Here is a 17223-nt window from a genome sequence, read left to right as displayed (position 1 = left end):
AACTATTTTGGAAAACAATCTCACATAGCATTAATTTCAGACAACATTCTTAGCACAAAAAATACACGCACACAAGAGAAAAGGAAGGACACGGGACAGGCGCCTAGTTAAGTACAGAATTAATTGTACAGTGTATTCACAGATAATGTACACTCTATTCCCATCTGGAATAGCATAAGCTGCAGATGTTTCTGCAAACACATTTCCTCCTTATCATTTGTTACTTGAGTTTGCCCTGGCACTTTTTTATAGCATGTTGGTTGTGGTTCACTGTGTGGTTATTATTCTGTTTCTTTGTCCTTCTCACCCCCCCCCCCCCCACACACACACACAATTTTTGCAGAAAATTTTAAGAATTGCCCCCCTTAGATATATATTCCTTATCAGGGCCCTTTGCAAAGCCTGTTGCTTTGTATGTTATCTGCTTCAAACCCTCTTAGGTGGTGACTAATGATCTACCTGGCATTGTAGTCTTTCCTGGTACTGCTACTTTTATTTCTTTTGCAGGCCACAGGATCCCTGGCTCCAGGCTGAGAGATACATACTGAAGAAACATTTTTTACTCCATGACCTACTTTCTTCTCATGCATCCTCCCCCTCCCCAGCTTTTCTTCTTTGGAGGCAAAAGCATATTTAAACCTCTGCCAGTGATGATCGCTTTGCCCAGAGGAAGACAAGTCCACTTGTCGAAACGTTGCCTCAACCTGCGAACTGAGGCCTACCCCCTTTACCCATGTTCAGTGCTCCTTCATACCAAATAAATGGTCATATAGTGAAAGCTCTTTATTTCTGGCTAGTGAATTATATGTGCTAGTTTTTTATTGCACTGAATATCGCTGCACTGTTTTTACAATGCATTCATGAAATGATGCAACTAACAGTTGCATTTTCTCTGCTCTTTTCTAGCCTGGCCATGTGGAAGAGTACAAGACACGACATATTAAAAATAAAGAGGTTTGTTATTTCACTATGTTATTGTCCATGCGCATGGACTTGAATATGCCATGTGACACTTATCCGATAAACATTTATTTGCAAGTTACGTGATTGCTGAATCGGGCCACGGGGCGAGGGACTACGGAGGCGGAAATTTTCTGGGTACCAGAACACTCTGGGAATCCTGGGAACGAGACGGCTCACATGAATGCTCGAGGTTTCGTCAGCCGAGTAGGTGAGCCGGACGTTCCGGGAAGGTCCACGAGAGATGGGCCGGTATCCTTTCATGACGTTACTAATTATTTCAAACTTGAGCGGAGGATTTACCCACCCCCGGACAAGCAATTGGTGAAGGCGCAGGAATGCGTCTGGCGATGATTGCAGACTAGATGTTTCTTCAACCCATACGTGTTGAGCAAAATCTACCCGGACATTCAGCCGGAATGCAAATGGTGTCAGGAATTGGCAACCTATTGGGAGAGCCGGCTCTCCAGCGGCGATTTGGATTGCCAACTAGGTCTAATCCAGCAAGCCCAGCGAGTAGCGAAGCTCAGCGGAGCCCTGGAATAGGGGCACCGACCCTGTGAGAAGGCGGAAGATGGAACTCTTCTGCTGCTAGCACAAGACCCTCCTAGAGAAACTAACATTTCCTATCCTATCCTATCCTTTATGATGTGTGCATGCACTCAGCAGCTTTTGTGGGGACAAGTGCTTCTGCTTAGTTACTGAAGGATATATAATGTGTATATGTATTGCATCTGTAATGAAGTGATTTGAGCTGGGCTGGAGACGGCCTGCACTTTAACATGTGCACTGCATCTTGGAGCATTGGTGGGTCATGTCATTTATTGATGCCATGCTGCCGCAATACTGGATCATATGCTGAAGCATTGGGCAGATTGTATTGTGAGGTCTCTTTGTATACCACTCGATAAAATCTCCTACATCTTAATCATAATGCCCAGTATTTGTGGCTACACAGCATGAATAAATTATGTGACTCACTGGTGACCAACTAGGTAGTGAACATGTTAATATTCAGGTCATTTCTGCTTCAGCTCAAATGACTGTTACGGAGGTAATACACTTGTGCATTGTGTAATCGTCAGCAACAAGAAAACCGAAGCCTTTCAGTACCAAGCATACAGAAATCGTCATATGAGGTCAACATAGCTTTCCAGAAACAAAACTGGAGCATCTGTCTTCGGAGAAACAATTTCATTCCGCGAACACTTATACGAAACCTCCAATTACCAAGCACACAGAAATTGTCGTATGTCGTGCACGTATGGCCGTAATTAGCATACGGAAACCTCTTGGGCAACGCATTACCAACGGGTTTTTACGTAAAGTAGAGCTTTTTTTACAGTGTGTCTGTGACTTTCACAGGCGGATTAGTGAGCAGCTGATTGCTAGAAACATAAAATTCTGATTCCAAGGCACATTTCGTACATCAGGAAAGTCAATTATGCAGATAAACTGCCTACTGATGTCACTAGTCATACCCTTGTAGCCATGACATTTATGTCAGGTCGCTTAACTGCCCCAGAAAGCAGCTATGGTATTTCAGTGTGAGTAAAGCTGTCCTTTCTGCGCATATGAAAGCTATGAGGTATTACTTTCGCAGCATTTTACGCGATATATAAAGCCCGTTCGACCAAAACTCTGACTCTGTTCCCTGGATTTGAGAAAAACGTGTCTGAAAAAAGTGCACACGTTAATTCGTATCACAGCTTTGATGCTGCACTTTTATAAGCAGTCATCAGTGCGATGTCATACCATTTCACTTGCCACTTAGCATTCGTGTACTGTTCAAATTGGAAGCTTGATAGCAAAGACGATTCGAACCTAAAAAATATTTACTTTTGTGGGAAAAGTGGTGAGATCAAGGCTGCGGGGCCGCACCGCGCCGCTGCGATCTCGCGTGCGCATTCGGTGCGAGACGATACCCGGCAAGACGCACAACTATTCCCTCGCTCTCGGGCTAGTACTCTAGATGTTCAGGAATGGCGCCGTCCAGTATTAATGAAAGAAGCGGATGGTAGCGCTCCGTCCACCCATTGCAGTCCACAGTGGCTAAATGCGTTTTAATTTTAGTAGCACTGACGCTTAGTACTTTTTTCACCACTGAAGGATAAGTGGTCGTCTTAAAGCGATAGCATTATAAACACCAGAACGAAAAATGTCCGTCAGCGTTCGAGGCATTGCCTTTTGAATACTCGAAGCCTTGAAAAACTGAGCAACCCAGACATCTTCCCTCCTCTTCATTTCGAACCATGGCAGCCTCGTATAATCCGGAGCAAGCCTCTAGGATAGGACATGAAAGTCTGCTATTCTCTTAAAACACTACTATTATTCCTTTTCTTTGTTATCACTAGGCTGTAATCATTTTTTCATTGACTGTGTTTTTTGCCGCCAGTGCATTTTTGCGGGCTAGGGGCTCCTCAAGCCATCGTAAAACTGCTTTTTTTTTTTCCTTGGCTTCCTGTACACACTGGTGTATGAATAACAGTGTCAATGAATGAATGAATCCCATTGAGTTCGAAGTCTTCAACTGAAAGGTACACCAACGGTGAGAGGATATTGTCACGTGGTGGTGACCAGGGTCGTTGGCACAAATGAAGAGTCGGTGATTGCACTGAAGAAAACTCTTCATTGGGCTGACGCGCCTGCAAAAGAACTAAGCAACTCGGCGGCGGCGATAGCAACAAACGTGCTACATAGAGAAAGAGATTGGTAAAGCGCGGACACTGGGCAAAAACTAGCCCCAGGAAATTACGCGCGACACAATGCAACATCCAGCTTTCTGGAGCTGGTTCATCGATTGCAAAGGCGTTGTTTCATCTGGGGAGTTCAGCGTTATCAACAGGCACAAACACCTTGCTAAAAGGAATTTGAAATATCTGCGCCCGTGGTCCATATAGAAAAGAAAATATTGTTTTATAAATGAGCCAATTCCAAACACCGAAGTTAGGTAAAGCTTTTTGTGCACAGATCCTCTATAGGTCTTACTGTAGCAAAAGGTCCCAGAATAAAAGGCGTGAAAAGACATTTTGCACACAAATGCTGTGAACTTCGAAAATGAGCCACACCTTTCTGATGTACCCATCGAGATGACCCAAAAAAGCTCTTCTCAGACTTCTTTAACGGCTGCAGCCAGTAAGCAATGATGAATCACTGAAAAAAAGATCGTTAGAGCGTTAGTTTCGTTGGGTAAGTTCTCAGTTTGTTGCAGAATTTAAAATGTTAGAGGAAAGTATCAGGCAGGTAAAAAACGATACTAGTGGTCATTCCTGTTGTTGCACCATTTATGAATCTACCATTTCACTTCGCCTCGTGAATTTACAATGGTTCAGCGAATTTATAATTCTATTCTATACACTAGTTTATATTCCAGTAACCGAAGTGAGAATAGAAGACTTTAAAATTAGCCTTAAACAAGAACATTACAATTTTTTACACTTGGTCGCATTAAAGTACAGTAGTGTCTTCATTTATCACGAATTATATTCGAAATATCTGATATTCATAATATTACTATTTTAGACATGATGTTTAAAATTAGGCCTTCAAGACAACCCTAAGTTTTTGTCCATAAAGGTAGAGTCAAATTTAGATTTTCAAATCAAGGACAGATTACAAGGGTTCAACGCTGCTGAACCGAATATGGAGCGAAATCATTAGCTGCGGGTGACCGAGCGTTCTCTTTTTCTTTTTCCTCAGCCTACATATAAAGCCCCGCTTTAACCACCCCATATGAACATGCCTTAGTGGCCTATAGGGGTAACGTGAATGCCAGGGTCCTAGCAGGCTGATTTTGACATAACCGTCCCATATGAAACAAGAGACCCAAGTTGGCAGCTCCTGCCAGCTTGGGGTTGTCTACGGGGGTCGTCTAAAGGTCAAAGGTCAAACGTGGTTAGCACCAAGGCTTGAAAGTGCGAGTAGTATATTGCTTTCGCAATTAAAGGCAAATTCAATATTTCATTGCCGATACTGCGAAATGTATTCCATTTGCATACCGTTTTCTCAAAGTTTGTCACTGAGTATCTTCAAGCATATCAAATATTAGCTCTGGTATCTCTACCGCTCGCGTTTTTGAAAATCTTTTGCTTATTTATCTGTTTGCTTTGTGTTGGGAGTAACTCGATTATATCTAAAAGCTAATTTCATTTATAGCTCCTAAACCTGCCTCAGATCATTGTGGCCTGTGCGTTAATCATTTCAGAAGTTGAGTTGTACTTAGCATAAAGCACTATGGCGCAGGCAGAGCAACAGCGTGAAATATGCCCTGAAATTGGGTGGAAAAGAAAACAACGTAGGGCTGTATATGTGTAGGAGCGTCTATCGTTGGCTTCAAGCCGACATACGACACATCAGTAGGCTAGGCCAGTAAAAAAACCCACGCCTGTTTAATGCACTGCACTTGATAGCTGGGGCTCCAGCAACAGAGTAGTAAAACGGGCGTTGGCGAGTTATCGGGCCGCTTGTATGATAACTACACCTCATGCCTTTTTTCCTCTCCGAAGAAATCAGATTTGATGATGCGCTAAGAAACGTGGCGACAATTGGCATCACATGTCATCCGTTTAGGCTCTGTGTGTATTGGGTTGATCTGCCTCATACAAAAAGTTCTTATGGTCTGGTCTATAGCTTTTGGTACATACAATATTCTATAGCCTGCTAAAACAGGTTATATGGCTTGCAGTCTGTAGCTTTAAATTCATTGACATTTCTATAGACGGCTAAAGATAACGGTATGACTACTAGTCTATAGCTTTGGGAGCATAAACTTTTCTATAGCCAGCCAAAGCAACTTATATCGCTTTCTCCATACAAAAATGGTGTATGTCCTTCAATGGAAAAGTTTATGGTCGTCTATGTCTACCTATGGACAGCTATAAAGTGCCAAAGGAATATCTATAGACAGCTATAAAAATTCTATACCACTTTGTTTATAGCTTCTGAACGATACAAAATCTATTTAGCTAACTATAGAAACCCATATGTCCGCGAAGCTATAGATTATTTGTTATACAGATATCTTTAACTGTTTATTGAAATTTGAATGCCTCTAAAGCTGCAGACTGCAAGCCATAGAATCAGTTCTAGCAAGCTATTGGAAAGTTTTTGCTCCTGAAGCTATAGAATATTAGTAATACAATTATCTTTAGCTCTGTCTAGAAATTTGAATGCCTCTAAAGTAACAGACTACAAGCCATAGAATCAGTTTTAGCAAGCTATAGAAAAGTTTATACTCCGGATGCTATAGAATATAAGTAATACATTTATCTTTAGCTGTCTATAGAAATGTGAACGCCTCTAAAGCTACAGACTGCAAGTCATATGAGCTGTTTTTGCTGGCTATAGAATCTTTTATGCTCCTGAAGCTATAGATTACTAGTCATGCAGTTGCCTTTAGCTGTCTATAGAAATGTGAATGCCTCTAAAGCTGCAGACTGCAAGTCATATAAGCTGCTTAGCTGGCTGTAGAACAGTGTACGCTCCTCAAGCTATAGACTAGTAGTCATGCAGTTTTGTTTAGAAATGTGAATGCCGAATGCTACAGGCTGACCCACGTATAAAGCCCCGCATTAACCAAGCCGTATGAACATGCCAGCTCTGACACTAGTGTCACGTGGGGTGTGACATTATAGCTTCACGTGGGTGCGGCCGCGCTACACCGATCGCTTAAGTTGGTAGTCCAGCTCATCCTAGTGTCACGTGGGTGCGGCCGCGCCACAATGAAGGCTCAAAACCTTGAGTAGTATTGCTTTCCCAATTAAAAATAAACTGCGGAGACTAGTTACACTTCTGGATGAGTCTTATCCTATCGAGCGTCTCCATTAGAGAATGGCCAATCACTAGGAGAATCGTTGCAACGTCACCGGCTGCGCACCACTACCTCAATGCAGAAAACAGAGAATCCCGTAGTGAAGCTGCGCAAGACATCCAAGGGCAAGCCAATGCTTCCACAGCAGCAAGGAGACAAGGTACGAGTTCGAAACGACCGGCAGTGATCGCGTAAAGCGTTTGTTCTCCTGAAGGTGGCTCCTCGATAGCTCATCCTAACAGACAATGACCGCCTTCTAAGGCGTAATCGACAACATATGCTGTGAACACAAAAACTGCCACATAGTCGACGACAGCGACGACGACGAAGTGGACATCGACCCCTAGGACATCCTCAAGTCCTATAATCGCAGGCGGTCACGATCAGCCATGTGATGGACATGTTACAAAAACTTAGGTCACAGCATCAGGTGCGGCTGCTGAAACAAACACTGAAACCCTTCCATACTGCAGGAGCTGCCAACTTGGGTCTCTCGTTTCACATGGGACGGTTATGACAGAATCAGCCTGCTGGAACCCTTGCATTCACGTTACCCTTATAGGCCATTAAGGCACGTTCATACCGTTTGGTTAAAGCGGGGCTTTATATTTGGGCTGAGGAAGAAGAAAAAGAGAAGAACGCTTGGTCACCCGAAACTAATGCTTTCGCTCAATATTTGGTTCTGCAGCATTGAACAATAGTAATTTTGTTTTTCAAAATGCGCTTCACTATTTGTACTCATTTGTACTTAGTATTTCAGAATACTAAGATTCTAGGCAGAAGCGCCAATGTAAAATCTCGGCTTGTGCTAGAGGCCTTCCATGTCAAAATATCTGATCACTGTGCGAGTGACGCGTCTTTGCAGATATATGACGCTGAATGTGCTTTTCTTGATTCTACGTGCTCTAATCAATTTGCAGTTGCTTGGCATGTGAACCTGTACCATCAGTGCATGCTCCTATTTTACTTTATATTCCTCGTGTACGCACCCTAATAAACAGTTGGTAGTAGATCTTGTCAATCGTCGTGTGTGTTTTCTTTTCTTTTGTCCCATCCAAGTATTTGCGCTAATTTCTTTTTAAAGTTGTACTCATTTTACGGCCACACTTTTCGAGCGTGGAAATTCAGGGCTTCACGTAATCAGGATGAAGTCACATCGGCGTGCAATATCCGCGAAATCTTGGGAAGCGAATTGAGGCCCATTGTCAGTACATAGTTGGGCAGGATTTCTCCACAGTGCTAACATAACAGAGACATTTCGTAATTACTTCACGCGCATTGCTAACAGCAAGCTTCACGTTTGGAAAGCTAGAAGGCGCATCAAACCCCACTACGTATATATCACCAGTAAAGTAAAAGTAAGTTAGGTCAACAGTATCTCTTGCTGGGCTAGTTGGTGGGACATTGTTAAACAAAGGAAATACCGTTTTAAGTTTTTGACGAAGCACACAGAAAGACGAACGGGACAGCGCCTGTCCCGTTCGTCTTTCCGTGTGTTTGGTCAAACCTTTAGCGCTGTATTTCCTTTGGTTAAAGTGAGAGAAATCGATTTCTACCAAGTATCACGGCTCCCCAAGTGTCGGCCACAAAATAAAAGGCTCGAAAGGTTGCTTGTACGCATACTTGTGGCATGCGCTGTATTTGCGAATAAGCGTCCAAATAGCACTGCCAATGCTCAGCCAGAAACTCAGACACTGAGCTCTGGCCTTACTCGTTTTCAGTCCAAGATGTCCTGCATGCAACTTTCGCAGCATTTTTGCTCCCATTATTTTTGTACGAGGACCTTACATTCTTGCAGCAGTATTCCATCACTACCGATTGTTCTGCTACAAACGGTTTAACGCTCCTTCAATCTTAGCTCCTTGAGCCATCTGCTGCAAATCTTTGCTCAAGTATCTTTGCCCACTCTCAGGTTATGACTAGCAGCTTACCGGTATCGCTCGAGAGGAAAGTATACAACAGTTGCATCTTACCTGTAGTCACCTATGGGGCTGAAACGTGGAGGCTAACCAAGAGAGTTTTACTTAAGTTGAGGACAACCCAGAGGGCTATGGAACGAAAAATGGTAGGGGTAACATTAAGAGATAGGAAGCGTGCAGAGTGGGTCAGAGAAATAACTCAAGTTACCGACATTCTAGTGGAAATTAAGAAGAAATTGGCATGACATGTGTGAAGAGAGGATAACCGATGGTTGCTTAGGGTAACAAACTGGATTCCAAGGGAAGGAAAAGCATAGCAGAGGGCGGCAGAAAGTTAGGTGGGCGGATGAGGTTAAGAAGTTCGCAGGGGTCAAGTGGATGCAGCTAGCAAAGAACCGGGTTAAGGGGAGCAATATGGGAGAGGCCTTCTCCCTGCAGTGGGTGTAGTCAGGCTGATGATGATGATGATGATGGGTCCGCTAGTACCTCACTTAGGAGGTGTCGCTTTCTTGTGTCCTTACTATGCTGGAGTAGAATTGCACAGCATGAACTCGGACGTCTTCAATTGATTAGAGGCCTGCAGGAAGGGCAGGGGCACGGAAGAGCATGTAGCCAAAAGCTGGTCTTTGCAAGGGAAAGCTGCACATCATAATGCTATCAGAGAAAATAGACAAAGGATCGCTGTAATCTTGGCAGCATATGTTGTAGTGGTTACTTTATTAAATATACAAAAGTAAGAGAAAGTTGCTTGCCAGCATAGATGCAAAATTACTTTTAAAAATAAATAACTTACATTACTAATATTTTGCTGAAAACTGCAGAAAACTAACATACAGTACTGATAACTGTTCTCAAAAGTAATGAAAATATATTACAAGTACTTATATTGAGTACGTGAATTACTTTTAAGTTACTTTCTAGCTTTTATTTAAGCAAAACTAAGTAAAGCTCTAAACAAAACAGCTTGTCCTCCAGACGCGAAGCACACACATTTTTTCGTCTTCCCGCCAAATTCCATCCCAGAGAGGTATTCCTTCGCTTTTTCCTACAGCACTTGCTTTACAAAACAAAACGGCTAAAAGCAACAACAAAAGCGAAAGCATGGTCGAACGATCGTAAAATGAACGGCGAACCCAGTGTCTTGCTGGCCCGGAATTGTCTCCGCCATTTGAAGGGCCCGTAGAAGCAAGGTTATTTATTGCTTCCGCAGTCGAAAGAATCGACGTCACTGCTCAATAAGGCTCACTGCTCAATAATGTTTAAGACATATTGGCTCACACCATGGACCCTTCCGCCTATCTCTACCAACACCAATCCTCCCTCGCCCCTGTGGTGACGAGTGTAACCGGGCACCAGTGTGCCTTAGCCGACGAAACAGGGAGGGCCATTGCACCGCGCTCACATTTAGTTTTACACCAGCCTTCTTGCACCGCCTCTCTCTTCGGCATTTCCTTGACGCCCTGTATCCTGCCAATCGGAGAATGCTTGCAATGGCATAGCCACACTATGGGACCCTACTGCACACGAGGTCTCAGACGCACTATTCTGCTCAATTCTGTCTCCTTTTGCCGCTCCGTTACGCTGGCTTCGGCTTTCCGTACGCCTTCCTGCTTTCACAGTACTCTACATTATTGTCTACTGCAGAAGTAGTGGCGAAATTTAATAAAAGTTGGTTGGTTGGTTTGTGGGGTTTAACGTCCCAAAGTAACTCAGGCTATCAGAGACGCCGTAGTGGAGGACTCCGGAAATTTCGACCACCTGGGGTTCTTTAACGTGCACTGACATCGCACAGCACACGGGCGCCTTGCTTCTCGCCTCCATCGAAAAGCGGCCGCCGAGGCCGTGGATTCGATCCCGAGTCCTTGGGAACAGTAGTCGAGCGCCGTAACCACTGCGCCACCCCGGCGGGGTAATTTCGAAAGGAAATAATTACTTTTGCTGGAAAGAACAACCGAAAAAGTAATTCATTGCATTACTAAATTACCATACCTAAGAAATAATTCATTACATTGCAAATTATTGCAAAAAGTAATTAAGGGACAGTAATTTCATTCATTACTGTAATTAAATTACTGCCATGTCCATTTGCCAGCACCGGTATCTGCTATCAGATATCTGAAGCTATCTGCTATCTGTTAGCTCCAAGTACAGAGGCACAAAGGTTCAAGCACAGAGGTATACAATCCGTGCCCGTGCTGCATCAATGTCACTGTTTACGACGCACGTACGCGGCACACTTAACAAAACCTTGATGGCCAACGTGAGGCGATCGGCCGTTATTGTTCGTAGTGGCATATCGCCGTTATTCTTTTTTGTGATCGCCTACAGAGGCCTGTGATCCGTTTCAATGGCAATCCTTCGGCCATAGACCAGCTGGTGAAACTTTTCGCATGGAAAACCAATTTCGAGGGTTTCTTTATTGATTTGAGAGTACCGCGTTTCGCTATTGGTTAGCGCTTGCAAAGCGTACATGACTGGGCGTCAATCACTCTCATGTTTTAGCAAAAATACCTAGTCTATCGCTAGCCCTGATGGGTCAGCCGAAATTTTTGTTTCCTTCTCTGCGTCGAAGAAGGGGAATGAAGGAGCTTTTTCATTCTTTCCAATCACGCTGATAAACTGGAGCCCAGTCGAAAACAACGGTTGCTTTTACCAACCTGCGCGGCAGGAAAGTTTTATCGCTCAGTCGAGGCAGATACTTCGGAAGTAGCTAACGACCCCTAGCATTCCGCGTACTGCATTTTTGTTTTGCAAGTATGGTGTACCTCGAACGGTTCAAAGTAGATCAGCGCTGGGCAGAATTTCATGTTCGCTGATGACGTCACCAAGAAACTATTTCTTTTACACCCAGGACGCAGTTTTCACGCTTGAACTTGACTCCAGCGTCTTCTACCCTTCCTATTGCGGCACGCTGGCGCTCATCAAATTGATTGCTGTTACCTTAGATTAAGACATATTCGAAATTGACATGCACCCCTGGTAAAACTTCAAAAAATCTCTTTTGACATCTTCTGCAACCCCTGACTGGCGGAAGATATCGCGAAAGCGAGAAGAAAATCAGTAGCGGCCGAACGGAGTTACAAATGTGCATACCCGTGACGTGGCTTCATCGACTGGAATTTTACAGAAGTCAGAGTTCGCGGCGAGGCAGCAAACTAATTGTGCCCCAGAAAGTTCGCACTCAGTATCTACACGTCCAGTAATCAAGCAATTTTCGCGCATGATGTCTTTACTTCTCGTTGATACACGCACACCCAGAGCCTTCCTTTCTTCCAGTCTTTTTGCGTTGTATGACATATGGACCTACCCACTCAGTGGGTAAATCTACTTTTTTTAATAACAGGCGCCTTCTCCATGCGGTTGGGCCCTTCATGTAGTGTCTCGGCCGGTTGTACCACTGGAACCGAACCAGGTAATAACGCCATCGTGTACTGTCGTTTCAAGCAGCCAATTTCACGGAAAAGGTGCAGGGTAGTTTGCTCTGCGAGGCACGAATCACCGCGCCCATCGTGATTTACGGCGGCGACAGCTGTTGGAATGAAGCCAAATTGCAGGCACGTTTTAAAGCCAAGGATTGCTTCTCAGCAGTTTTTCACAATAAAAAGAGTTTGTCTCGTGCTTAGCTCATTAACTCATTTTCTTGAACGCCAACAGTGCATTTCTCACGAATAAATGTGAGACCGGCCTGCTCAGCTGCTTGCAGAGCCGACCGAAGGCGTAGATCGTGCTCCTGCCGGGAAGTGCCCCAGACTAGTATGTCCTCGACGTGCACTCTCACGCCAGGAAGATATTCAAAAATTTCATTTAGTGTTTTTCGAAACACTTCAGATGCCGACGAAATACCGAAAGGCATCCGCAAAAAACGATATCGACCGAACGGTGTTGCAAAAGTACAAATCCTGGAGGTTTCTTCGTGCAATGGGGTCTGAATGAACTTCGAGTTCGCTTCAAGTCAAGCGACCATTAATGGCCAGGGATGCTGTGACGATGCCGACGTGTTTAAGTACAAGCCGTATAGTAGGCAGTCACGACCCTATGCTCTTGCGCAGAAACGTTCCTCTGCGGACGAGTTGAAAACTTCTGAGGGGAACAAGTTTGCCTGGCAGCCCGAATCAACTTTGAAATGGACTTGTATCCGGAATTCTGGCCTTGCGTCATCAAATCTAGCACTGCTTGCCTATTGACACCACATATCCTGACGTCCAAAACTTCGCCTTCCATCGTCATCGCCTTCCAGTTTTCCTGTATTTGATTGACTTGGCGATTTCTGCAGCATACCGAGAAGTGGTTCATTCTGTTGCGGGCGTAGCAGCGCTTCCCTTAAGCTGGGAATTACCCTGGCGCGTATCCGGCTGCATTGCTTACAACAAACCTGCATTCTTTTACCTGGCTCGTTTCTTGCGGTGTAGTCTACTTGCAGACTTCTTTTGCGCTATAAAGCATTCTGCTGTGCGGCATCCTGCGTGGCTTTGCACATTTATTCTGATCTCTGCAACATAAGACTCTTATGCCGGAGCATCTTCTCCCTGAGCATCGTACTATTCTGGAAAACAGCCTGGCCACTTACCATGGATTATTCGAGACCACTGAAGTTACACAGCTTAGCTTGATACCCGGGTCTCATGCAAAAGGCTCAAATGGTTCGGCCTTGCCTTGCACAGAGTTACAAAACTCGTGTCTTTCGTAGATTTCGTTTTCATTTTCATAAAATTAAGGGTATATTTTTAACAGCGTATCCTCATCATCTTTGCGCTCACCTTCCGCGAAGCTGAAATTGTTCAGACTTCTAATGTTTCGTGGCCGGCAGCGCTACAACGGATCGCCGCTTTGACCGCCGCTGTCGTTGGGCTGTCGGTGGATATCGCTGTCAAGAACAGTACCAGTTTCCGCTTGAATACAAGCTAGAATCTTCAGGCATTTATTGTCAGCTGAAGTGGTTCCGACAGTTTGACGATGTCCATTCCTTTGGCCATGGGAACAGTCCTGTTCGGCAGATGAGGCCACTTCTGACACCATGTATCGTTGGACTCAATCAGACACTTGACAGATCAATAGGTTAGGCCACAAACCAGCCGTTTACTCCACTGCGTTTGATAGCTGGGGCTGCAGCGACAAAAAGGGAAAAGGGGCGTTGGCTCGGGTCGGGCCGCTTGTATGAGAACCACACTTGATACAGTTATCAATGCAGAGTAGTTAATTTTAGCCTGAAGATGAGCTTCTGCCATAAAGGCAAAAACATTATCTTACACTTCACTGCTTCTTCCCATCATGCAGCGCCCCCAACAAGCCCAATCCAAGGGAGGCCATGCTAGAGGGAAGACAGCCATCGAGTCCTTTGGTGGCAGTTCGCCCTTCTGGGTGTAGCATATTTGAGAAGGCGCAGAACGGTAAGCATGTGCGGAAACGAATGTCTTGTTGAGTCTATCCGCGCGATCGGTAATGACGCGACAGAAGGCGCATTTTCAGTGGTTACCTGGGAGGGATAAATGCATAGGTATTAAAAGGCCAGGTGGAGCCTTACCAGAGATCTATTAACTGCGTTGGAGGGCCTAGAAAATGTAGTGTACGTCAGCAGGGGTTCGCTGAGTTTTGGTGTTAGACATCGAGCTCGGTAAAGGGTTTAGAAAAAGCGTTACGATATATAAATTGAAGACCACGCAGAAATTGAAGACCACGCAGCGAAAAATGGTAGGTGGAATGTTGTGAAAACGGAACCGTGCACGATGCGTCAAAGAAATAGTTCGAGTCAATGGCAGCCTATTCCAAATCAAGTTGAAGAAGTGGGCATGGGCAGGACATGAGTGCCAAGAGAAAATACCCGGCTGACCATAAGGTTGATTTGGAATGTAAGGGAAAACAAGCAAATGGGAGCGACTAAATTCAGGTTGGTGGATGAGATGAAGTGTTCGGGGATCACATGGATGCAGCTAGAACAGACAGTGGAGTTATATGACTATTGCTTTCAAGTGCGTGTATTCAGACTGATGATGATGGTTATGATGAACCAACTAGCTCACGCGACAACGAAGACAGTGCTTCTAATTAACGCATTCTCTCTTTTAGGGTCTGTTCATTACATAAATGAGCACCAGGCTTCAATGTGCATTTCACTTATAGAGTAGCCAAATGCAGTGGCAAGATCTGCTCCGACTTAATCACCATGTATGTTATGTGTGTAGTTTTCTTTTAATTCCATTGCCTCGCACTACCTCTACACTGAGGGAATTTGCGGGACCATTCTTTGCGCAGAGCCAGATAACCTGCAACCAGAGGACATGGAAGTCCTAGTACAAAGTATCCTACAAGCGTCAACGGATGAGGCTGGCAAAGCGGAGGCGGGAGCACACTTCTGTGCTTCCATCATCAAGGTAAGATTCATGAGTGACAGCAATACTGACTTCAAAACGTTTTCGTGTACATTCAGCGATTATCAGAGAGGCTATTGATGTAGCTGCAACGAGGAATTATGAAAACGCTGCCTTTTTGACATGGAATGCAAAAGCAGGTTTTAAACACAGCTTTGGAAGTTCCGCTTTGCGTTCCAACCAATTTTCAGCGCTTTTGGAATTGTAGTATTACTGCTCCAGGCACAAATTCGGGGGCCGTCGGTTCCATTCCGCTGACCTTGAAGTTGAGTCAAGGTTGAATTGGGACTTAGTCTCTTTCACGACAAGGCTTGCCCTGTGTTGTTTGGTAAGTTAAACTGGTAGATGACCCAGGAATCTCCGCTTGACCATCAGTAACGACCTCGACCTGGAAAAGTGACACTCTAAGATGAGCGATCACATGATATGCGAGATAGTGTCAGTTGAACAGGTGCATTAGTGAAACCGATTCAATGGGAGCCATCTCTCGCCAGGCTTGCTTTTACCACAAGTACTTTCTACCCGATACATGTTCTTTTGGAGCAAAGTTGGATTTATTAGCTCTAAGATTAACAAGTTATATTGCAGTAGCTGAGCAGCGCTCTACTCAGGGCAAATTATACAGGAGCGCCAGCTATAACACTCCGACGTGCATTTGACAGACACTGCTATAGTTAGACATCGTCTGGAGTCTTTTGAATAGTTGAGGCGCTTTATACTCAAAATATGCACCAATTTACTGCACTTTATATAAATGCTAACAGAAAGGGTTCTACTGAAGATGTAAACAACGTAGAGTGCTATGAAACAAACAAATGGATGTAACGTTAAGAGAAACGAAGCGTGCAGAGTGGGTCAAAGAAATAGCTCGTAACTCGTGTTCATTTATTCAAGCGTAATTCAGGAATAAATGGGCGTAAAACAACGTGACTATGCCGCCCTAACAACGTGACCATGCCGCCGTAGACGGAACCACCCAAGCAGGCACAGCCTCTTGTCATCATCCAGACCCGTGACTCCCGTCAGCCTACAAGGACGGCCAGATGAAGACTCGGAAGACTGGATTGACGTTATCGAGCGAGTGACATCATTCAACGCTTGGGAGGACACAGACAAGTTGGGGCAAGTGCATTTATCACTTCACAAATCTGCGCGAGTGTGAGTGAAAATCCTGGAGCTTCTTCGCATAATTGAGACATGTTTAAGACGCGGATTTTGAAGGCGTTTTAAAGTGTTATATAAAAAGAAGGAGCGCTGTATCTCCTTCAATCCAGGATTAAACTCCCAAGTGAGTCTATCCTTGCTTACGTTTAAGAGATGAAGCATCTCTTCCGCCGGGCCGATTTTAACATGATCAAGGAGAGTAACTTCCTGATGCGCGGTGTAAAAGGCCAACGTTTTGCCTTTCCTGTACACCAGTCGCCAAAGACTATGACGGCATTCTGTCAGAAAGGAGATGATATAAATACGACCTTCAAAACAAAGGACGCACGACTACAACTGGTCAATCCAAGTATTCTCTACAGGGCACTGTGACGCCTTACTACATGCGGAGATAGCTATGGGGAAGTTATCCGCGATTTCGTCCTCTAAGAATTGCGACGACTTCTCCCATCGTCCCAACTGATCCCAATAGCGACTCTTACGAACGTCGTGCTTGAATAAGTCCAGCTGGCACTGGACGTTCCCCAAGCCACGGCTGCAATTGCTTCGATGGAAGAACCCACTGCTGTGAATAAAGCTGCTGTGTTATGCAGTCCTGCGTTCCAGCTAGACCTTCTATGACCCCCACAACGTACTGAACGACATTCCTTAGCCCCTGGTCACCAAGCCAGCGAACGATCCTCAAGCCCCAGGAAGTGCGACGCCTGGAAGAACTGCGAACAACCGCTCGCTATGCTTCCACTGCCGTGTGGCAGGCCACCTTCTACGCACTGCCCGTAGAGACGCGCCGGCCTGCGCCGTTCCACATCGACACCCCAAAACCCCGTCCTGGCGAACGACCAGAAGAAATCGAGAACTTTTTGCTCAGGGCAGAGTGACGAAACCGTTGGTATCCCACCCAGTCGCCATACAGAGGCAGGTTTGTCACCGTATCGCCGTTACGTCCAAAGAAGCTGAGGCGAGGTTCTTATATGGCGAACTAAAGAAGATCCTCCGTCACTGACGA

At 44.9% G+C, this 17223-nt stretch overlaps 1 protein-coding gene across 2 annotated transcripts in view; it reads left to right on the top strand.

The window, feature by feature from the left end:
* LOC146182984 (uncharacterized) overlaps positions 1–17223 on the top strand; it is a 34577-nt gene that overhangs the window by 11119 nt on the left and 6235 nt on the right. Inside the window, exons 4-6 of one of the 2 annotated variants that reach the window (XM_084608679.1) lie at positions 907–954; positions 13963–14075; positions 14938–15056. In XM_084608679.1, the coding sequence (XP_084464805.1) occupies positions 907–954; positions 13963–14075; positions 14938–15056 (280 nt within the window). Of the gene's footprint in view, positions 1–410; positions 955–13962; positions 14076–14937; positions 15057–17223 lie in introns of those variants that run through there. The other variant, XM_084608676.1, reaches the window with a different exon arrangement.

The sequence above is a fragment of the Amblyomma maculatum genome, chromosome 7 (genome assembly GCF_055883805.1).
Source record: "Amblyomma maculatum isolate TAMU_Amacu chromosome 7, ASM5588380v1, whole genome shotgun sequence".
NCBI classification, from domain to species: Eukaryota; Metazoa; Arthropoda; class Arachnida; order Ixodida; family Ixodidae; genus Amblyomma; species Amblyomma maculatum.
The sequence above is the reverse complement of the archived record's forward strand: the minus strand, read 5'-3'. Positions and strand labels throughout refer to the sequence as shown.